At 45.0% G+C, this 23,509-nt stretch overlaps 2 protein-coding genes across 3 annotated transcripts in view; one reads left to right on the forward strand and one right to left on the reverse strand.

The window, feature by feature from the left end:
- The window catches only part of ddx19a (DEAD-box helicase 19a), a 60,986-nt gene extending 38,675 nt beyond the window's left edge, over positions 1 to 22,311 (forward strand). Inside the window, exons 10-13 of one of the 2 annotated variants that reach the window (XM_072245274.1) lie at positions 457 to 619; positions 2,611 to 2,694; positions 10,118 to 10,309; positions 19,752 to 22,311. In XM_072245274.1, coding sequence (XP_072101375.1) covers positions 457 to 619; positions 2,611 to 2,694; positions 10,118 to 10,309; positions 19,752 to 19,813 — 501 coding nt within the window. In that variant the 3' untranslated portion in view covers positions 19,814 to 22,311. The remainder of the gene's footprint in view (positions 1 to 456; positions 620 to 2,610; positions 2,695 to 10,117; positions 10,310 to 19,751) is intronic. The other variant, XM_072245275.1, reaches the window with a different exon arrangement.
- Positions 9,960 to 23,509, reverse strand: part of ubxn10 (UBX domain protein 10) — a 36,795-nt gene continuing 23,245 nt past the window's right edge. The window contains exon 3 of the transcript XR_011883364.1: positions 9,960 to 10,401. The gene's annotated coding sequence lies outside the window, so the exon portion shown is untranslated. The remainder of the gene's footprint in view (positions 10,402 to 23,509) is intronic.

Below are 23,509 nucleotides of genomic sequence, written 5' to 3' on the forward strand. Positions count from 1 at the left end.
TCAAGGTAGAAATGCCAGATACCAGCAGGCGTGAGAAGGGGAAAGTCTACGGGAGATGTGTGGGGCATGTATTTTGCACAGAGAGTGGTGGATGCCTGGAATATGCTGGAAGCAGATACAAGCATGGTGTTTAAAAAGGCTGTGAGACAGACACATGGTTTATACAGGAAATGGAGGGATATGGACCAAACGCAAGCAGAAGGGATTAATTTGCTATCATGTTTGACACAGACATGATGAGCTGAAGGGCCTGTCTTTAAATCCTGCTCATCTGTGGAGGTGCCAGAACCTTGGTCACTTTCTCCTCTCTTTAAGCAACTAGGCATTGCCAAACTTGTCCCCGCAGAGCCATTTTAGTGAAAGCCATCAGCATTTCTTTGTCAGGATTAGTTCATAATTGCACGTTTCCTGAGCTCTCTGTAAAAACAACTCTTTAATCTGCTGTTTCACGTGCAGACCCGCAGGACGGCTGGCTGGCTGGCAGCAGAGCTGTCCAAGGAAGGTCACCAGGTGGCATTGCTGAGTGGAGAGATGATGGTGGAACAGCGAGCTGCTGTAATCCAGCGCTTCCGCGATGGCAAGGAGAAAGTCCTGGTCACAACGAATGTCTGTGCACGAGGTAACACACCAAACCTATCCTGGCAAACTGTGATGTGCTGTGGGATTTTAGTACGAATTTCTGGTTCATACCTGCACCATACATCTGCTTATTTAAATTGCCATATTTCATCACCTTGCACTTGTGGGATTAAATTCTGTCTGCCAGAACTTCAGAATTTCCAGCCCAAAGCCTAGGTAGACCATAAGACAGAGGAGCACAATTAGGCCATTTGGCCTGTCAGACCGGCTCTGCCATTCCGTCGTGGCTGATTTATAACCCTCTCAATCCCATTCTCCTGCCTTCTCCCCGTAACCTTTGCACTCTGACTGATCAAGAACCTATTAACCTTTGCTTTAAATATACCCAATGACTTGGCCTCCACAGCCATCTGTGCAAATGAATTCCACAGATAGAGTGGCTGTGGAGAGGATTTTTCCTATGGGAGGGGCGGTCTAGCGACGGCCATCGATTTAGCAGAGATTAAGTGGAATTTTGTTAGCCAGAGGGTAACAAAATATGGAATTCATTGCCACAGACAGTAGTGGAAGCCAAGTCGCCGGGTATATTTAAAGTGGAGGTTAGTAGGTTTGTGGATTAGTCAGGGTGTCAAAGGATTACGGGAAAAAGACGAGAATGGGGTTGAGAGGGATAATAAATCAGCTGTGATGGAATTGCAGAGCAGACTCAATGGGCTGAATGGCCTAATTCTGCTCCTATGTCTTATGATCTTTATAGATACATCATGGAACAGGCTCTTCTAGCCCGACAAGCCACACCGCGCAGCAACTCCCAGTTTAACCCCAGTCTAATCACGGGACAATTTACAATGACCAATTTAACCCCAGTCTAATCACAGGACAATTTACAATGACCAATCAACCCACCTGCTGGTACATCTTTGGACTGTTAGAGGAAACCCATGCAGTCATGGGGAGAGGTGGGAATTGAACCTGGGTCACTGATACTGTAAAGCATTGTGCTAACCAATACACTACTGCGCTGCTCAGCTTTCCATCTGATCTATACTTTGTTGTGGCTGTAGACGACTTTCCTCATTATCAACACCACCAACTTCTATGTCAGCCACAAGCATGTAGCTCCTGCAATTACAAGGCAGAGTGGGTCTCAGAACTAAATGATCCGCCTTCGAATCCTAGGTTTGTCTTATCTCCCACAGTGTCCATAAACACAGCTGGTCTCTGCACATATATCAGCAGCCTCTGTGTGAGTTCTCAGCAAACGTTTAGAACACAAAGCCTTCGGCCCACAGTGTTGCGACAACTTTTTAACCCACTCGAGGATCAATCTAACCCTTCCCTCCCACATAGCCCTCCATTTTTCTTGTGCCTATCTAAGAGTTTCCTAACTGCGCCTAATGTATCTGCCTCTACTGCCACTCCTCTCAGGGTGTTCCACACACCCACCACTCTCTGTAAAAGACCTACCACTGACATCCCCCTTATACTTAACTCAAGTCATTTTAAAATTATTCCCTCTTGTATTAGCCCATTTCTGTTACCTTTCCTCCTCCTCCTCCTCCGCTCCAAAGACAAAAGGCCGAGCTTGTTCAACCTATCCTCATTAAGACATGCTCCCTGTAAATCCCTGCACCCGCTTTAAAGCTCCCACGTCCTCCTTATAATGAGGGGACCAAAACTGAACAGGAGGGTTTATTTTCCTGCACTACCACCATTATCTTTGTGGCGGCACTGTAGCTTAGTTGTCAGAAGAGACTATTCCGCTCTATACCTCAGTGTAACGCTCAGCTATATCGGCTCGTATTTATCTAGGGGAAACCCCGTCCGCTGCCCAACCATGTCTCCCGGTTACGTCAGTTGCTGTGCAATGCTACCCGGTTCGACCTCAAACATCAAACGTCAGACCGCATACAGTGTACACTTTACACATTACACTTTATAAATCTTACTGGGACTATGAGATTAATAGAGATACAATATAAAAGAAAAAGGCGCCAGACTTATCAAAGTTCAATTTCTTCATGCACACAGTTGGAGCTCAAATACCCGGGGTCTTCTCTCTTCACCCTGCGATCCACTTCGACCCCCTCGATTCGCCGCTCGGGACCACCCAAGGTGAACAACCAGGGCGCTTCCAGCACGTCCGTCTTCTCCCGGTCTCTCCTCCAAAAACACCGTTTCCCAGCCATATGAGACAGAATATCACCCCAAAAAAGAATATCATGGACACCCATTGGTTCATTCGCTCTCTTATCAATAATATAACCCAAACAAGCCGCTAGCGAGAGAACTTTCTTAGCGTTTAACGTAACAAAGAAGCCATTTTAATTAACATACGCAGTAACATAGACAAAACCCCTTACACTCTCCCCCCACCAAATAAGAGTCATGCCCTCATGACATTAGCAGGGTTCACCAGTGCTCCTTGCAAAACACAAAACCCAACCCAGGTATATAAAGCAGTGACATAACTTCCCAGGGCAGTAGAGATCACACCCAGTTCTCCCGGCACTGTGTAGGTCAACCTCTCCAGGGGGTGCCTACTTCTCTGAGATCTTCGTACCTCCTCTGCTGACCCTTCCGGCTCAGACATCACGGGAGACACCCTGGGCCTACCTGTCGGACCCTCACTGGGATCCCTCGGCACCTGTGAGCCCTCTGTCTCGGGTTCTGGTTCCACCCTTTCTCCCCCCAATGCCGGCTGTATGTCAGGCTGCTCCTCAACACCCTCCCTCCTCTCACCTAACTCAGTGGGGGAAGGGCCAGGAGCCTCTTCTTCCGGCACCGGGGAATTAGCGAACAGAAGTAGGTGCCACACATCTGAATCATCATCTTCTGAAGCAGTGCCCCTTTCCGGGGTGGGGCCCGGCCCCGTCTCTTTCGCAGCGGGCTCTTCCCTCGCCCCGCGTCCCTGCAGAGTCCTCGTACTAGGTGTAAACTCCCCTTCGGGCTCTTGGTCTACCTGCACCTCTCGACCCAGAGGCAACAGGTGTTTCCGATGGAGTACCTTGCCAGGACCCTTCCCATCATCTGGTCTCACCCGGTAAACAGGTGGATTCGGCATCGGGCTCCCTACCACATAAGGGGTGGCCGCCCAGCGATCCGCCAACTTGTGCTTACCAGGTAATCCTAAATTCCGTATGAGAACCCGGTTTCCCGGCAGTAGTTGGGCGAACTTCACTTTCTGATCATACCTCCTCTTATTCCTCTGATTCTGCTTGGTGGCCGCCGCCTCAGCCAACTTGTATGCCCTTTTCAACTCTCTCCTCATATTGGACAGATACTTCAGATAGGGCTTCGAAGGTAATTCATCCACTTCAGTCCCAAAACACAGGTCAATGGGCAACCTCGCTTCCCGCCCGAGCATCAGGTAATAAGGCGAGTACCCTGTAGCGTCATTGCGAGTACAATTGTAACAGTGAACCAAATGGCCGATGTGCTGACTCCACTTACTCTTCTGACTGATCTCCAGAGTGCCGAGCATGTCCAGCAGGGTCCGGTTAAACTTCTCGGGCTGAGGATCACCCTGCGGGTGATAGGGTGTGGTCCTGGATTTCTCGACCCCAAGCATACCCAGTAATTCATGGATAAGCCTGCTCTCGAAGTCTTGTCCCTGATCACTATAGATGCACCATAATGAACAAAGTACTTCTCTCATAACACCTTCGCCACTGTAGTTGCTTTTTGGTCCTTAGTGGGAAACACCTGAGCATATCTAGTGTAGTGATCCATGATGACTAAGACATTGGCGGTGCTGCTGGTGTCTGGCTCAATAGACAGGAAATCCATACATACCAGGTCCATGGGTCCCGCACTCTGCAAGTGGGACAAAGGAGCCGCCTGCGCAGGCAGGGTCTTCCTTCGGATGCCGTGACTGTATTTCTTACAGTATTCTTCGACCTCCCCCCTCATCCGGGCCCAGTAAAACCGGTCCTTGAGTAATCCATAGGTGTTTTCCACCCCCAAGGGCCCAGAATCATCATGTAGTGCCTGGAGCACAGTCTTCCCATACTTCTCAGGCATGACCAGCTGCCAGTGGTGGGGGTGGTCCGGGGGCGACGTGACCCGGTGCAAGATTTGGTTCAGCCGAGGCCACTCCTTCAGTAGTGGGGGAACAGAGGCATGCTTCGCCTTCTCCACCTGCCCCATATCACCCTGGCTAACCGTGTACCAGATAGTGCCAATGCTCGGGTCATCACACTGAGCCGCTCCCACTTCCTGGGGGCTCAACTCCAGGAACTGCCTGTTCCTCAGAGCAGTCAAATTACAGTAAACAGTGGGTAGCGCATCATCGTCAGCCCCCAATTGATCCACTGCCCGATCCGTCTCCATCGGGGCTCCTACTTCCCAGTCGCTCCCAACTTGACACATGGCCTTCACTCCCAGGACAGGGACGCTGTCCCACTCCTCGTCTGTGCCCGATCCCTCATGCGCCTGACGATATAAAGCATCTGCATTGATGTTCCAACTCCCCGCCAGGTACTTCAGGCTGAACTTGTAGGCAGACAAAGCCGCCAACCACTGATGCCCAGTAGCATCCAGTTTTGCCGAGGTCAGAATATAAGTGAGAGGGTTGTTGTCCGTTTTCACCTCAAACTTGGCCCCGTATAGATAGTCGCTCAACTTGTTCACCACCGCCCATTTCAGTGCCAGGAACTCCCAACTTGTGAGTGGGATAGTTTCTCTCAGATGGCGACAAATCTCGGCTGACAAACGCCACCGGCCTCAGTCCATTGCCCTGTTCCTGGTACAGGACAGCCCCCAGACCCTCTTGGCTGGCATCAGTGTGTAGCACATATGGCTTCCGGGGATCGGCAAAAGCCAACACCGGGGCCTGTGTCAGCGCCCTTTTCAGCGATTGGAACGCCTCTTCACATTGAGCATCCCACCTCAATCCAAAGGGCTTCGACGGGTTCAGATATCCTCCTGCCTCCTGCCCTTGGTCCCCCTTCCTTTTCTTCCCCATGGAGGGATAGCCACACAACAGCTGGTTCAATGGGTGACTCATTTTAGCGTATCCTTTCATGAATCGCCAGTAACATCCACAGAACCCCAAAAACGAGTGCGGCGCGCTCACTTTCTGGGGTCTCGGCCAGGTGGTCACTGCGTCTATCTTAGCCGGATCAGTAGCCACTCCATCTCGCGAAATTATGTGTCCAACATAGCCAACCGACAGCTTACAGAACTGGCATTTGTCCAGGGAAAGTTTCAACCGTTCCTCCTTCAGCCGACTCAGCACCTACAGCAGCCACTCCTCATGTTCCTCCAAAGTAGATCCAAACATTATCAGGTCGTCCAGGTACACCAACACCTCGAGCAAGTTCATATCCCCCACCATCCTCTCCATGCGCCTCTGGAAGGTGGCTGGGGCCCCCGCTATGCTTTGGGGCATTCGTTTGAACTGAAAGAATCCCAGGGGACAGATAATGGCTGCCTTCTCTTTATCGGCCTCACTCACCGGAATCTGGTAATACCCACTCCGCAAATCCAATACACTAAACCACTGGGTACCACTCAGACAGGCCAACGCGTCTTCAACTCTCGGGACCATATACTGGTCAGGGACAGTGCGCCGGTTCAGGGTCCTATAGTCCACGTACATACGTACCTTCCCATTTTTCTTCCTAGCCACTACGATGGGGGACGCATAGGGGCTCCGGGACTCCTCGATAATCCCTGCATCCTTCAACTGCCGCACATCTTCCACATCTGTTGGGGCCAACCGCCGCGACCTTTCTCTAAACGGGGTGTCGTTTGTCACCCGGATAGTGTGACGAGTGCTCTTGGAACAACCCACATCAAACTCGCCCTGAGAAAAGACATCCCCTAGCTTCAGCATCTTCTCCACCAGCCTTATACACAGGGGAGTCCTGAAAATTAAAGGCCTCCTTAGTCAGCCGCCCCCTGTTCTCCAATAGTTTTCCTCCATTGGACCTCACAGAGGCGCTAGACATCACCGTCACCGGGAACAAGTGCGCGAGGGGCATCCCGCGCTTAAAGGTGATCTCCCTCTCCGTTGTGTTCCTTACCATCACCCCCATCCACCGTGCCTGTACAGCTGAGGGCCTCTGCAATTCAGGTCTCACCAGCGCCCCAGCCGGGAACCGGGACTCCCTTTCCAGGTCGTCGAGGGCGTCTACTAGCAGGGCCTCGCCCACTGGTACTCCGGGGAATCTGGGGGTCCCCATCACTCGTGCCACCTCCCCTGGCCGTATCACTTTAGGCCTCGCCTGAATACACCACACCGTCCCTCATTTGAACTCAGGATCCAGCCCCTGGGGGTCACCCACTTCTTCGAACACGGCTCGAAACACTGGGTGTACCGAGAGGGTCTCCAGGAAGTTCCCCCCCACCTTCTCCTTACAGGCTCCCAGGAGCCGTCGCACAAGAGGGGAGTTAGTCCCCACCAGAAGGGCAGCACCACCTGTTTCCACCGGATCCGGACAAAGCAACACCAACATCTCAAGGGCTTCCGACACTCCCACATTGCCCTCCGAGAATTCCAATCTCACTGACAGGTACCCATCGTACAGGTAGTTACCATCGGGTGTATGGGGTGTCAGGGAGGGGTAGCACCTCTGGTGGGGGAACATGTTGCGTCCTTTTCAGGGCGGTTAGTCCACCTTTGGTCCCCACCTGGCACTCAGCTCTCACCTGTGGCTCCCCGTAGCTGTTTGCATGCGACAGCGGCCACACCCCGGGCAACGGCTTCGACAAGCCGGCTAAACCAGGTGAGGGTAGCCGACGGGTCTCAAACCCTCGGTGAGATAGGGAGTTGTCTATCCCAGCATGTGAAGACAGACTCCGGCGGATTGAGCGGACGAGACCAATGGAAGGTCCAACGGTCAAGAAGGCGGTCTCTGCAAGCGTTGTGGAACGTGTAGAGCAGGACAAGACACAGAAGACGTCCTGGTCATCCACTGCACATAGTCCCATCTCCAGCCGTCTCGACTCTGTCATGCCACTGGATCCAGATGGGAATTGGGAAGAGAGAGAGAAGCTGATGCTGCACAACTCTCCCTCAATTAAATCCAAATCACGCGCTAGTCTCGACACCTTCATAATGGTGTCGAGGTCCTCATCGACGTCAACGATGGACGAACAACTAACCATACCCCAAATCTCCAGTGCATTAAACAGGGTTACTGGCAAATGCTTCAGATATTGTTGTAGAACGACCAGTACAATAAGGTAACCTGTGACCCTATGTCAAGGATGGCTCTTGCAAAGATTCCCTCTATCCGTAGGGACATGCTGGAACGGGGTCCCACTAATCCACCCGGAATAAGGGCTTGGGCCTTCAGGGGTCCCATGGCTGATTTCTGGGAATGTGTTCCTCCAGAGACTCCAGTCCGTTCCCTCACTGAGTCTCTCCTAAGTTTCCCAACACCTCTCCCTTCTTAGTCGCCTGGGGGCTTGCCCTCCGCGGGGCATTTTGTCTCTCAGAATCTCTCTGAAAGTGTCCCTCTTCCCCACAGCTGTGGCACACCCCCGGCTGCTCACATTCCCGCCAGAAATGCCCCTCTTTCCCACAGTTATAGCACGCGCTACCTGCTGCCCCTCTCCTCCTGAGACGCCTGCCACTCTCAGCCCACTGCATGGGCCGTCCCCCGAAGGGGGTACTCTTCCTGTCCATCCCCTCAAGTGATGGGTCCCTACCCCCCTGGGACCCCTTGGGTTTCTCTGTTCTCAACCCGGCCACCACCTCCTGTACCACTGAGAATTGTCCCCGGTGGCCCGAGCCCTTTCTCCGGCCCAACGCGCTCTCAGCCTCCTGCACCTCTCTAATCAGCTGCCCGAATGATGGAGGGGAGCTCCTTTTATAGGACTGCTGGAGACTCCAAGCCACCTTGTCCTCCTCCAGGAAACCACTAAATATCTGACTCATCCTCAATCTTGCCACCTTGTCCACCTTCACTACCCCTTGGCGCCGCAACCCAGTAAGCATTCTCTCCAGTCGAAAAATGTATTCTGAGAGCTTTTCCCCTCTATCCTGCCTCATGTGGTGAAACTCGGCTAAAAGCTCCCAGGAATCTCCCGACATTTCAAACGCTCCCTCCAAAGCTTCCAGATACTCCGCCAGGGAGGCCGAGGGCTGTTCAGCTTTCAGCTCCTGGATGACACCGGCCGCCCCGCCCCTCAAACTTTCCACCAATCGCAGTCTCTTTTCCTCATCTGAGCCTGACCGCTCCCCTAACAACTGGGATGTATTTTCGATCCATGTGTCGTAGTCGTCCTCCCCCTCTGGGGTGGGTGTGGCTCCTGAGAAAATTCTCGGCCCTTCTCACCAGGGAGGTAATGGCTGCTGCTAACTCGGAGGTCTCACCTCTAGCTGGGGGATGGGGCCTGGCCAGGCCTTCCCACTCTGACCCTCCACCACTGGCTACTGGCACCTCCCCGGGGTCTCATCTGGCTCCTCCTCCAGCACCTCCTCACTTTCTTCCTCCGGGAGGGTGTGGAGGTCCCACGGCCCCACCTCCCCCTGGACGCTGACCGTCGCTGACAGTTCCAACGTCATGACGTCAGCACTCGTACGAACCAACCCCTAGCTGGATTCCACTTCTTTACCACACCTTCTAGCTATCAGTTCTACCTGCCTGATACCTTTGATCAAACTCAACCCTCACACTAGTACTTCTCCCGAAGTGCGGAAATCCACCCCACTTAACACACGCATGATTAACTGGTACGTCCTCTAACTCACACCAGTTTACAATCTTATCTCAATCCATCTTCGCACTTAATGTGGCAATCTATACAGTTTAACAAAAGTTCAATCCCGGAGGCGGCCCCTACAAATGTAACGCTGAGCTATATCGGCTCGTACTTATCTAGAGGAAGCCCTGTCCGCTGCCGAACCGTGTCTCCCAGTTGTGTCGGTTGCTGTGCAATGCCACCTGGTACGACCTCAAACATCAGACGTCAGACAGCACACAGTGTACACTTCACAGATTACACTTTATAAATCTTACTGGGACTATGAGATTAATAGAGATACAATATAAAAGAAAAAGAAAAAGGCGCCAGACTTATCAAAGTTCAATTTCTTCATGCACACTGTTGGAGCTGAAATACCCGGGGTCTTCCCTCTTCACCCTGTGATCCACTCCGACCCCCTCGACTCGCTGCTCGGGACCACCCAAGGAGATCGACCAGGGCGCTTCCAGCACGTCCGTCTTCTCCCGGTCTCTCCTCCAAAAACACCGTTTCGCAGCCATATGAGACAGAATATCACCCCAAAAAAGAATATCATGGACACCCATTGGTTCATTCACTCTCTTATCAATAATATAACCCAAACAAGCCGCTAGCGAGAGAGCTTTCTCAGCGTTTAACGTAACAAAGAAGCCATTTTAATTATAACATAACAAAGAAGCCATTTTGATTAACATATGCAGTAACATAAAAGAAGAAACCCTTTACATCAGTAAATAAAATAAGGAAAACCTTGCTTACATTTTATAAAATATTTCACTCAATCTCTGATTATGAAATTGTTAACTATTCTGTTTACCCCACCCCAACTATTTCACACCAGGTATTGATGTTGAGCAGGTCTCTGTCGTCATCAACTTCGATCTCCCGGTGGATAAGGACGGGAACCCAGACTGCGAGACGTACCTTCACCGGATTGGACGGACAGGCCGTTTCGGCAAACGTGGCTTGGCTATCAATATGGTGGATAGTAAATACAGCATGAACATCCTGAACCGGATCCAGGAACATTTCAGTACGTCTCCTAGTCCTCTTTTCAGTGAAGAATGCTTGCCTTCATTAGTCAGGGCATAGAGTATAAGATTCAAGGTGGTTTAATGTCATTTCCTGTACACGGGTGTAAAGGAAAATAAAATAATTGTTACTTTGGTTCTGATGCAGCACAAAAAAAGCACAGTAAGATAAAGAACACAATAATAAAAAACACAGCGAATATACTGTAAGTGCATAAAGAGCATCTATACATACATGTCCATAAAGTGATGCTAGGACAGGAGTGTCTGTACATCAATTATATGTACATACAGCAGGCATACATAGGCATCTGTGCCACCCCCTGCCCCAGCACTCCTCTGCCACCTGTCCCACACCCTACCCTCAGCATTCCATCCTCACCATTCCCAACATCCTTTGTTCCTGCCAGATTTACAAACTTGCTGTCTGCTCCGTGTGGACAAATACTGTACTGTGCAAAGGTCTGAAGCACCCTAGCTATGTATACGAGTCTAAAGACTTTCCCACTGCACTCTATGCCATAAAGTGAAGCTAAGCACAGGAATACTTAAGGTGACAGGCAGGAAATGATAAAGGCAGGTGATGAGGCTGGTGTGGAGTGGGGAGTTAGTGGGTGGAGGTGTTAATCAGCCTTACTGCTTGGGAAGGTAACTTTTTGAGTCTGGTGGTCCTGGCGTGGATGCTACATAGCCTCCTCCCTGATGGGAGTGGGACAAGCAGTCCATGAGCAGGGTGGCTGGATTATTCACGATGTACTGGCCTTTTTCCAGCACCTTTCTGCCTATGTGTATGTCTTTGATGTCAGGTAGGCTGGTGCCAGTGAAACGATGGGCAGTTTGTTAGGATGTTCTCTACTGCACATCTGTGGAAGGATGTGAATACAGGTGTGCATAGTCCAGTTCTCTTCAGCCTCCTCAGAAAGGTATTGGTTAACTTCTTGATTGTGTGGAACAGTCAGAAAGTCTTTTACAGTTGTATAAAACTTTGGTTTGGCCACATATGGAGTCATGTGCGATTCAGGTCACCTCTTTCCTGGAAGGATGTGGTGGCTTTGCAGAGGGTGCAGAAGAGATCCAGCAGGGTGCTGCCTGGATCATAGAGAATGAACTACAAGGAGAGTTGGTCAGATTTGGGTTTTTTTTTCCGGAGCAGCAGAAGCTGAGGGGAGACCTGATAGAAGTTTATAAAGTTATGAGGGACACAGACAAGGCATATCATCAGAATCTTACTTTTTTCAAGTTTGAAATGGCAAATACCTGATGAGATGCACTTAAGGTGAGAGGGGGAAAGTTTAGAGATGTGTGGACAAGTTTTTTTTTTATATGGAGTAACAGGTGCCTGAACGTGCTACCAGGGACAGTGGTGGAAGCAGGTGTAACAGGCTATTAGACACATGTCTGACCGTAGTACCCTACAAATGATTGTGAGGAAAACTCTATTCTGCCCATCAGGAGCACAACGCACGCAGGGCCCTCAGCATCATCAGTGATCCCTCCCATCTGTCCAATAATCTCTTTGACCCCCTACCATCAGGCAGGAGATGCCGTAGATTTAGGACAAGAACTGCTAGGTGGAAACAGTTTCTTACCCAACACCATGATGCTACTGAACTCCCTGCCATCACTCAGGTCTCATCGGGTATGAAGCACCAGTAGCATTATATCTTTTCCGTCTGGGTAGCTTCCAACCTGATGGCATGAACATCGATTTGTTGAACTTCTGGTAATTGCCCCCCTCCCACCATTTCCTAGTCCTGTTTCCCTCTCTCACCTTATCTCCTAACCTACCATCACTTCCCTCCAGTGTGCCTCCCGCGTCCCTTTCTGGTACCGCAAGGCTCAGTGCTGGGACCCCAGTTGTTTACAATATATATTAATGACTTAGACGAGGGAATTAAATGCAGCATCTCCAAGTTTGCAGATGACACAAAGCTGGGCGGCAGTGTTAGCTGTGAGGAGGATGCAGGGTGACTTGGATAGGTTAGGTGAGTGGGCAGATTCATGGCAGATGCAATTTAATGTGGATAAATGTGAGGTTATCCACTTTGGTGGCAATAGGAAAACAGATTATTATCTGAATGGTGGCCAATTAGGAAAAGGGGAGGTGCAACGAGACCTGGGTGTCATTATACACCAGTCATTGAAAGTGGGCATGCAGGTACAGCAGGCGATGAAAAAGGCGAATGGTATGCTGGCATTTATAGCAAGAGGATTCGAGTACAGGAGCAGGGAGGTACTACTGCAGTTGTACAAGGCCTTGGTGAGACCACACCTGGAGTATTGTGTGCAGTTTTAGTCCCCTAATCTGAGGAAAGACATTTTTGCCATAGAGGGAGTACAAAGAAGGTTCACCAGATTGATTCCTGGGGCGGCAGGATTTTCATATGATGAAAGACTGGATCGACTAGGCTTATACTCGCTGGAATTTAGAAGATTGAGGGGGGAATCTTATTGAAACATATAAAATTCTAAAGGGATTGGACAGGCTAGATGTAGGAAGATTGTTCCTGATGTTGGGGAAGTCCAGAACGAGGGGTCACAGTTGAGAATAAAGGGGAAGCCTTTTAGGACCAAGATGAGGAAGAAGTTCTTCACACAGAGAGTGGTGAATCTGTGGAATTCTCTGCCACAGGAAACAGTTGAATCCAGTCCATTGGCTATATTTAAGAGGGAGTTAGATATGGGCCTTGTGGCTAAAGGGGTCAGGGGGTATGGAGAGAAGGCAGGTATAGGGTTCTGAGTTGGATGATCAGCCATGATCGTACTGAATGGTGGTGCAGGCTCGAAGGGCCGAATGGCCTACTCCTGCACCTATTTTCTATGTTTCTATATTTCCATGGCCTTCTGTCCTCACCTATCAGATTCCTCCAGCCCTTCCTCCACCTTCTTACTCTGACTTCTGATGGAGGGTCTCAGTCTGAAATATCGACTGTTTACTCTTTTCCATCGATACTGCCAGGCCTCCTGAGTGCCTCCCATTTTGTGTGTGTTACTTTGACTTTTAGCATCTGCAGATCTTCTGTTGTTTGAGTAATATTTTGCTGTTTATCTGTTAGCCTGTGTGCTTTTCAGCTAATGCACCTTACTGCTAGTTAATTTATTTGTGGTAATATTACTTTGAGCTGTGTGTGAGTTACATGTACTGTGTTGTGCACCTTGATCCGGATGAAAGTTGTTTCATTTGGCAGTATACATGTGTACGGCAGAATGTAAATAAACTTGAGCGTGATGACTGTGCAGGAATTGGGGGCAATATGGATCATATGCAGGTAGAAGAGATTTAGTTTAATTTCACATCATGGTCAGCACAGGAATTGTGGGCCAAAGAGCTTATGTTCTATATTAAAATTCTCCACCAGTTATTACAGGGATATCTCTTTCAATATTTATTAGAATTATATAAATTGCATAAATACAAATACAAAATTCACAAGGATACAGGTAAGTAATACAAATTACATTACATTTAAATCACAGTAATATGATCACGGTATCCCATATTCCAAATCAATCATGTAGAAAAGAAAAAGATTGAATTGTGAAATGAAGTAAAATAAAATAATTGTATTTTATTTTTTAAAAAATCTACCCCCACTACCAAAATGAGCTGGTTGGTAAAACAAAGAGAAGAAAGAAAAGAAATACCTTACCATACAATATTATAATAATAATGGCTCAGATCCATACTTTAATAACAGTTCAAAGATTATGAAGATAACTCAGAAAGGGTCTCCATAACATTAGAAAATCATGCTTAGAATCAGAAATCGAACAACAAATCTAGATCAAGGCATAACATAACATCAGATAACCGTTGAACATGAGTAGGCGGGGTGGCCTCCTTCTACTTGAGCAAGATCGCTCTCCTGGCCATAAGAGACATAAAGGCCAATACCCGCAAATTAGATGGCTTCAATTTTGTAGCACTATCCTCAACAATACCAAACAAGGCAGTCAAAGGATTGGGCTTAAAACTAACATTGAAAAGTACAGAAAATCTTTGAAATACACCTTTCCAAAATTTTTCAAGGCTCGGACAAGTCCAAAACATATGAATTAGTGTGGCCACTCCATTAGTACATCTATCACAGTAGGGGGAAATATCTGCGTAGAAATGAGAGAGCTTGTCTGTAGACATATGAACTCTGTGTACCACTTTGAATTGTAATAAAGAATGACGAGCACATAATGGTGAAGAATTAATCAATTTTAAAATAATCTTCCAGCTCTGTTCAGATATGAAAATCTATAAATCCCTTTCCCAGTCTCCTTTAATTTTATCTAAGGAGGCCTTTTTCAGTCCCAACAGCAGACTGTAAATGTAAGATGTTGAACCATTGTCAAAGGGTTTCAGATTAAAAATTGTATCTGTTATATTCTTATCTGGGTTTGTAGGAAATGTACATAATTAAGATCTTAAAAAATCTCTAATCTGTAAGTATTGAAAAAAGTGGGTATTGGAAAGGTTAAATTTCGTTGAAAGTTGCACAGAAGAAGAGAGATTCCCTCCATCAAACAGATCCTGAAATTGTTTAATACCCAATCTTTAAATGATAAGTCAATTAAAGATGGTTTTAAAAAACAATTAGAAAAGATGGGGCTTGAGGGAGAATCTCAATAAACCAAAATGTTTTCTAAACTGTAACCAAATCCTCAAAGTATGCTTGACCACCACATTGTCAGTTAGTTTATTTAAAGATGAAGGAAGCGAGGATCCAAGTAAAGAAATAATGGAAAATTTCATAACAGAGTTTACTTCCAAAGAAACCCATATAGGGCAATTTTCATGGTTAATGTAATATATCCAGAACGTAATATTTCGTATATTAACTGCCCAATAATATAACCTAAAATTGGGTAAGGCAAATCCTCCATTCTGTTTGGTTTTTTTGAAGGTGGGCTTTATTTATTCGAGGTTTTTTATTCTTCCATATACAGGAAGAAAGAATTGAATCCAAAGAGTCAAAAAAAGATTTAGGAATAAAAACAGGCACAGCTTGAAAAAGGTATATAAATTTAGGTAAGATATTTATTTTAATAGAATTAATTCGGCCAGTCAGTGATAAAGAGAGAGGCAACCAATTAGAAAGTGTTTTTTTTAACATAATTCATTAAAGTTTGAAAGTTTTCCTTAAATAAATCTTTATAATTCCTAGTAATTGTTACTCCTAAATATGTAAATTGTTTTCTTAAAATTTTAAAAGGAAGGTTAATATCAGTTGGTATTAAATTGTTTAAAGGAAACAGTTCACTCTTATGTAAATTTAATTTGTATTCTGAGAACTGACTAAAATTAGTCAGTAAACGGAACATAAATGGTAAAGAAGTCGTAACATTAGATATAAAAAGCAATAAGTCAGCAGCATAGAGCGAAACTTTATGGATAGTACCTCTCCTTAAAATACCAGTAATATCTTTAGACTCTCGAAAAGCAATTGCTAAGGGTTCTAGTACCAAATCAAAAAGCAGAGGGCTCAAAGGACAACCTTGTCTAGTTCCACATTGGAGATTAATGGGTTTAGAATTCTGAAGATTAGTAATTTAATCCAATGAATAAAATTAGGTCCAAAATTAAATTTTTCTAAGATGTAAATAGATAATTCCATTCAACTCTGTCAAAGGCCTCCTCCGCATCCAAAGATATCACACATTCCGGTATTTCCTTAGATGGAGAATGCATAACATTTAACAGTCTCAGTCTGAAATGTCGACTGTTTACTCTTTTCCATAAATACTGCCGGGCCTGCCAAGTGCCTCCCATTTTGTGTGTGTTACTTTGATTTTTAGCATCTGCAGATCTTCTGTTGTTTGAATACTATTTTACTGTTTATTTTTTAGCCTGTGTGCTTTTCAGCTAATGCACCTTACTGCTAGTTAATTTATTTGTGGTAATATTACTTTGAGCTGTGTGTGAGTTACATGTACTGTGTTGTGCACCTTGATCCGGATGAAAGTTGTTTCATTTGGCAGTATACATGTGTACGGCAGAATGTCAATAAACTTGAGCGTGATGACTGTGCAGGAATTGGGAGCAATATGGATCATATGCAGGTAGAAGAGATTTAGTTTAATTTGACATCATAGCACAGGAATTGTGGGCCAAAGAGCTTACGTTCTATATTAAAATTCTCCACCAGTTATTACAGGGATATCAATCACATTTTACAAAAATTGGATTCACCATTAGATCACATCTGCATTAAGTATTTACTGTAAATTTTAAATTTAAATGTAGCTATTTAAATGTTACAAGAAATGATAATAGACGTGAACTGGAAAGGTTTCAAACGTGCATTAAATTATGAAGTGAAAGCTAGTATTCCCCTTTGCAAACTGGAATCAAGATTCCAATCTATGTTTTTATTTGCACACTTTGTCTTTTGCACTTTAGTTGTTCGTCAGTCTTTGTGTGTAGTTTTTAATTGATTTTATTTTATTTCTTTGTTCTACTGTGAATGCCTGCAAGAAAATGAATCCCATTGTAGTATATAGTGAAATATATGTACTTTGATAATAAATTTACTTTGAACTTGTTTTATGGTTAGAAGAAAAGTGAAAGGTGTGATTAACTCAAAGTCTTTCTCCTTAACACTTGGGCTAGGTAGCTTTATAGCAATACTGTCAAGCCAGAATAATACTTTGTAACTTAAAACCAATCAACGTCACTGAAGCTTTTATTTGTAATGATCCTGTTACAAATGTCCTGGGTGCCGAGGTTCCTTAATGATGGGTGCCACCTTCTTAAGGCATCACCTTTTGGAAGTGCCCTTCTTTGGTTATTGAATGTTAATTTTGGTTTGTGGCTGAGCGGGGGCAACTGGGACTAGCAGTGTGGATGTTACAGATATCATGGAACATTTGGGCCGAAGGGTCTGTTTCTGTGCTATATGTCGCAATGAATCTATGACCCAAAATTGATTTTAATTACCTGCATTGAATTTTGGCTGCAGCTTTGGTCTATGTTTTTAATACTTCACTCTGCAGATTGCAGAATAAACCCGAATTGAAACTTTTTGTTTATAAACACATTCTATAATATGGTTAAATAAAAAGAAACGTTTTTTTTGTATTGACAGAGTAGATTATGTTCATTATTAAGCAGGCAGAGAGCCAGCTATAACCAATTTACCTGTATTGCCAAGTTGGAGTATTGCAAGCAATTTTAGGCCCGTTATCTAAGAAAAGTTGTGCTGGCATTGGAGAGGGACCGGCGGAGGTGTATGAGAATGGTCCTGGGAATGAAAGGGTTAATGTATGCGGAGCCGAGCGTTTGATGGTTCTGAGCCTGTATTCGCTGGGGTTTAGAGGAATGGGGGGGGTGTGGAATTTCATTGAAACTTATCAAATATTGAAAGGCTTGGACAGAGTGGATGTAGAGAGGAGGCTTCCTGTAGCGGATCAGAGGGCACAACCTCAAAGGTGTCTATTTAGAACAGAGATGAGGAGAAATTTCTTTAGCCAGAGGGTGCTGAATTTGTGGAATTGATTGCCACTGTACATTAAATCCTGATGGAGGGTCTTGACTCAAAATGTCAATTGTTTATTCATCTCCACAGATGCTGCCTGACCTGCTGAGATCCTCCAGCGTTTTGTGTGTGTTGCTCTGGATTTCCAGCAACTCTTGTGTCTGTGAGGTGCCATAGGGTGTGACTTAATTATTAGCATTGATTATTATTAATCAATAATTTATTAATACTGAGTACAGCATTTTCTCCATTTTCTGACAAGATCTCTCTGCCTCTGAGCGTGCTCAGTGTTTTCCATGAGATGACCAACACCACTGAGCTGCAGTTACTCCCCTTCCTTTCCAGTCCTGATGAATGATCTCGACCCAAAACATCAACTGCTTACTCTTCCATAGATGCTGCCTAGCGTTACTCTGGATTTCCAGCACTTGTAGAGTCTCTGGTGTTTATGACAATAGACAATAGGTGCAGGAGTAGGCCATTCGGCCCTTCGAGCCAGCACCACCATTCACTGTGATCATGGCTGATCATCCACAATCAGTATCCAGTTCCTCCCTGATCCCCATAACCTTTGATTCCGCTATCTTTAAGAGCTCTATCCATCTCTTCTTTGAAAACATCCAGAGACTTGGCCTCCACAGCCTTCTGGGGCAGAGCATTCCATATATCCACCACTCTCTGGGTGAAAAAGTTTTTCCTCAACTCCGTTCTAAATGGCCTACCCCTAATTCTTAAACTGTGGCCTCTGGTTCTGGACTCACCCATCAGCGAGAACATGCTTCCTGCCGACAGCGTGTCCAATCCCTTAATAATCTTATATGTTTCAATAAGATCCCCTCTCAGCCTTCTAAATTCCAGTGTATACAACCCCAGTCACTCCAATCTTTCAAGATACGACAGTCCCGCCATCCCGGGAATTAACCTTGTGAACCTACGCTGCACTCCCTCAATAGCAAGAATGTCCTTCCTCAAATTTGGAGACCAAAACTGCAGGTGTGATCTCACCAGGGCCCTGTACAGCTGCAGAAGGACCTCTTTGCTCTTATACTCAATTCCCCTTGTTATGAAGGCCAGCATGCCATTAGCTTTCTTCAGTGCCTGCTGTACTTGTTTCAGTGACTGATGTACAAGAACACCTAGATCTCGTTGTGCTTCCCCTTTTCCTAACTTGACTCCATTTAGATAATCTGCCTTCCCGTTCTTACCACCAAAGTGGATAACCTCACATTTATCCACATTAAACTGCATCTGCCATGCATCTGCCCACTCACCCAGCCTGTCCAGGTCACCCTGCATTCTCATAACATCCTCCTCACATTTCATACTGCCACCCAGCTTTGTGTCATCGGCAAATTTGCTAATGTTACTTCTAATTCCCTCATCTAAATCATTAATATATATTGTAAACAGCTGCGGTCCCAGCACTGAACCCTGCGGTTTATGACATTGACATCTAATTCACCTTGCCTTGTCCTGGCAGAGAGGGAAGGGCCGAGAAAGTGCTCACCCCTCTCCTCACTGTAAACATGAATGCACACAAAATAATAACTGAAAATATCCCTGAAAACAGAATTTCACAAATGCCACAGTAATGTAGCAGTTAGCGTGATACTATTACAGCTCAGGGCATTCCAGAGTTTGTACATTCTTCCGATGACCACGTGGGTTTCCTCTGGGTGCTCGTTTCCTCCCACAGTCCAAAGGTGAACCGGTTGGTAGATTAATTGGTCATTGTAAATTGTCCTGAACTTAGACTAGGGTTTAGCAGCTGGGTTGCTGGTTGGTGTGGCTCGATGGGCCGGAAAGGCTAGTTCCATGCTGTAATAGTTAGATTGATGATTGGTGATAGATGGTAGTTGATGATAGATAATAGTTGATGATGATAGATAATGGTTGCTGATAGATTGATAGATAAAAACTTTAAGCTGGAGCCATTAGCAATCTTCAGTGTTATAACCACTATATGATTCTCTTCCAGACAAGAAAATTGAGAAACTTGACACCGATGACCTTGATGAGATTGAGAAGATTACTAACTGAACAACAGGCTGAATTCGCCCTTCTCAACCCTGTGACAACACGCACCCAGATGCAATTGGACTTTTGGACTAGATATCAGTTTGGTTTCTTCTGCAGCCAAGTTTGAGAATAAACTGACAGAATCAAATTATATTCAATTTACCTCATTTAAAAATTTGCATTGGGACTGTAAAATCTTGTATTTTTCCTTCAATGGAGTGAAAAATAAAAAATGCCAGGAACATGTTTACATGACATCATTCAACATTATATAGTTTGTCTTAGTTAGCCTTAAAAGGAATATTTGAAATGCCAAACAACAACAAAAAAGGTGAGAGATATAAATGTGAAGTAAAGAAGACCTTTTCCATTTAGATAGTGTTCATTTTTAATACAGTGGGTTACAATCATAGATTTAATTCTGTTTGGAAGTGAAGTGTTACTGAAATAAATTGAAACACACTATGTTACCTTACTCAAATTTAATAACTTCAGCATTTAGCAAATTAATTACAAAATGTAATTTATTCTCACCAACTATGGTAGTTGAGATAATTATCAGTTTGTTTTCTTAATTTATTACTTAACAGGTAATTTAGTCACAGCTAGTTTCCTCCTGGATACAGTGTTGGTGCTTCGAATCTGTTACTCCCTCTGTATTTAAAGGTATCTAGTTTGCTGCATTAACTCTTGGCTATTTCTACAGACTGAGATAAACAGTTTACCCAGCACCTCTCAAGTAACTTGCTGTTCAGCTCTAGTGAATCAAAAAGACCCTCTAATACTTAACTGAGTACTTTAACTTTAATAGGGGTGTTAGTTGCTTAATACAAGAGCTTCCAAAGTGGTTATAGAAAATGTATTGTGTTTTTATAGGACGCAGGCATCTGATTTCAATCTTGGCATAAAATTTCCAGACTTTTTGGGTAAGAAGCAGTATTGGGCAGATGTAATTTTTAATTGACGAATTTGAACTTAAAGCTGCTGTATGAATAAGTAGACTAGAGCAGCATGTGAAGTGACTTGCTCGAGTTAATAGTTTTTCGAATAGCTGCACTCAATAAACATTCTGCATAATGGCTTGGGATCTCAACTCATATAAGTATCTGCGCAGATGAATTGCCTTGTAGTCATTTCCTGAGTGGTTTCACTTTATGCTTGTGTAGAATATAAACCAGAAGCTGTTCTGAGCTTTTAGGCTGGGAATAGCTTTTGTAGACCCTTGCCTTCATGGTAGGTATAATTGTTCCCCATATTATGCTCATGTAAAGCTGATAATTGAGACAATATTTGCCATGCACTGCATGTTTCTGTACCAGTGGCAGCTGGAGAAATCACTGTCACCGCTATCAAGTCAGATTCCTGCTGTGGCAACACACACAAAATGCTGGAGGTACTCAGCAGGTCAGGCGGCATCTATGGAGAGGAACAAACAGTCGATGTTTCAGCCCAAGACCTTTCATGAGCTGCTGAGCTCCTGCAGCATTGTGTGTGTGTGTTGCTCTGGATTTCAGCATCTGCTCAATCTCTTGTGTTTAAGATTCCTGCCATTGTTATTTTCCCCCATTTATACCAGATAATCCATTTAATAAATGTCAAAGTCAAAACATTTGTACACAGCAACTATTTTTAAATCATTTTACTAATATGGACATTGATCCTTTAACATGAATTGGGATGTGTGCATCTTTTCTACCTGAAATCTGTCAAGCGGAGATTGGGTGATTTCTCATGCTTGTCCCGTGTGGAAGCTTCATATACTGTGGCTAGCGACATAGACTGTAGCTATGTGAAGTAGAGGCTCTTGCAGTGTTAAGGGACAATTACCTTAAATAGCACAGCAATTTGAATTAAAGGGGAATTGTGGTTTGGCAATCAATTATTTGCAATATACGGCTAGCTTCTGGATGACTTCTTTCTTGTATTCCACAAGTAATGTTCTCAACTGGTGACTTGCAACTCTGCAGTGAGGGGGGGAGGGGGGAAGTATTTAACAATCACTCCTCTCACTAGAATTGATTCAAATCTGTTGTTTAATAGAAGTGGGGAGAGCAAGGATGAAGCTATAGAAAATAAAAGACAAAACACAAAATACAATCTTATGCAAAAACATTGGCTGTGAAATTCTGTTTAAATACAGAAATAAATTAAACTTTTACCGAGTAAAAATTAAAGATAATTTGAGGTTGTACCTAAAGTTTTAGGAGAATTTGACAAAATGCCCTCTCCACATGTATAAAAAAGCTTTATCTTAAATTGGGTGTGCAGCTTCAATTACTGTGTGTTGAATTTTGTACTATAGGGTGTATGCATTTGTACACAGTGCATTTTTATTTGGATTGTAATTGGAAATATTTAACTGCAGAAATGAATGAGTGTTGAGGATACATTGAGAGTGAAATGCCTGTAATTTTACAAATTGTAATAGATCATTTAGCAGCCATAACAATGGAGATGGCAGATGCTGCTTCTGATTTGCATATTATGTACTAATTGGAATAAAGAATAAGTACATCAACTCTTCTCTATTTTATTCTATTTCACTGGTCACTATTTTCTGAATCTGCAAAGTTTGTGGACAATATGAAGATAGGTGGAGGGGCAGTTAGTTTTGAGGAAGTAGGGAGGCTACTTGGGCAGGATTCCCTAAAGGTTAATTTGCAGGTCGAGTCTGTGGTGAGGAAGGAAAATGCAATGCTGCCATTCATTTCAGGAGGACTAGAATATAAAAAGCAAGGATATAACTGGAATTCAGAAGAATGAGGGGTGACCTCATTAAAATCTATCAAACATTGCAAGGCCTTGACAGAATGGATATGGAGGGGTTGTTTCCTATGGTGGGGAAGTCTTAAGACCAGAGAATACAGCCTTGGAATAGAGGGATGTCCATTTAGAACAATGATAAGGAGGGATTTCTTTAGACAGAGTGGTGAATCTGTGGGATTCATTCCCGTAGGCAGCTGTGGAGGCCAAGTCATTGGGTATATTTAAGACAGAGGTTGATTCTTGATTAGTCAGGGCATGAAGGGATATAGGGAGAAGGCAGGAGATACAGGCTGAGAGGGAAGGTGATCATCTGTGGTGAAATGGCAGAGCAGACTCAATTGGCCAAATGGCCTAATTCTGCTCCTGTATCTGTGGTTGTATCTTCTTAAAGATTGTTTCATTTTATATGTACGCATTATGTCATGGTAAAGATAGATGGATGATTATATTTCCCTCTCTGGCCTCTTGCCTCTTACCTGCGATCACCTTCCCCCAGGTGCCTCTCCTCCTTCCCTTTCTCCTGTGGTCCACTCTCCTCTCCTGTCAGATTCCTTCTTCAGCCTTTATCTTTCCCACCCCTCTGGCTTTACCTATCACCTTCCATCGTGGCTTCTTCCCCCTTCCTTTCCAGTCCTGAGGAAGGGTTTCAGCAGAAATGTTGACTGTTTATTAATTTCCATGGATACCGCCTGACCTGCTGAGTTCCTCCGGCATTTGTGTGTATTCGTACTGATTTCCAGCACCTGCAGAATCTCTTGTATTTATGGTATGTTTTATTTGGTATGTCTATGAAGGTTCTCAGTCATTGTTTATCAAGCAGCCCTTTAGGTGTAGATGTACAGCTGAGTCTTGACTTGAGGGGTTAGCCCTCCTTTGTGGGCCATACATTGGTGAAGTGGTTGTTTTGTCTCACCAGTATGCAGATCTGTGCAGTTCTCATTACACCTAAAG

This window comes from Mobula birostris, chromosome 27, assembly GCF_030028105.1.
Source record: "Mobula birostris isolate sMobBir1 chromosome 27, sMobBir1.hap1, whole genome shotgun sequence".
Classification (NCBI taxonomy): Eukaryota; Metazoa; Chordata; class Chondrichthyes; order Myliobatiformes; family Myliobatidae; genus Mobula; species Mobula birostris.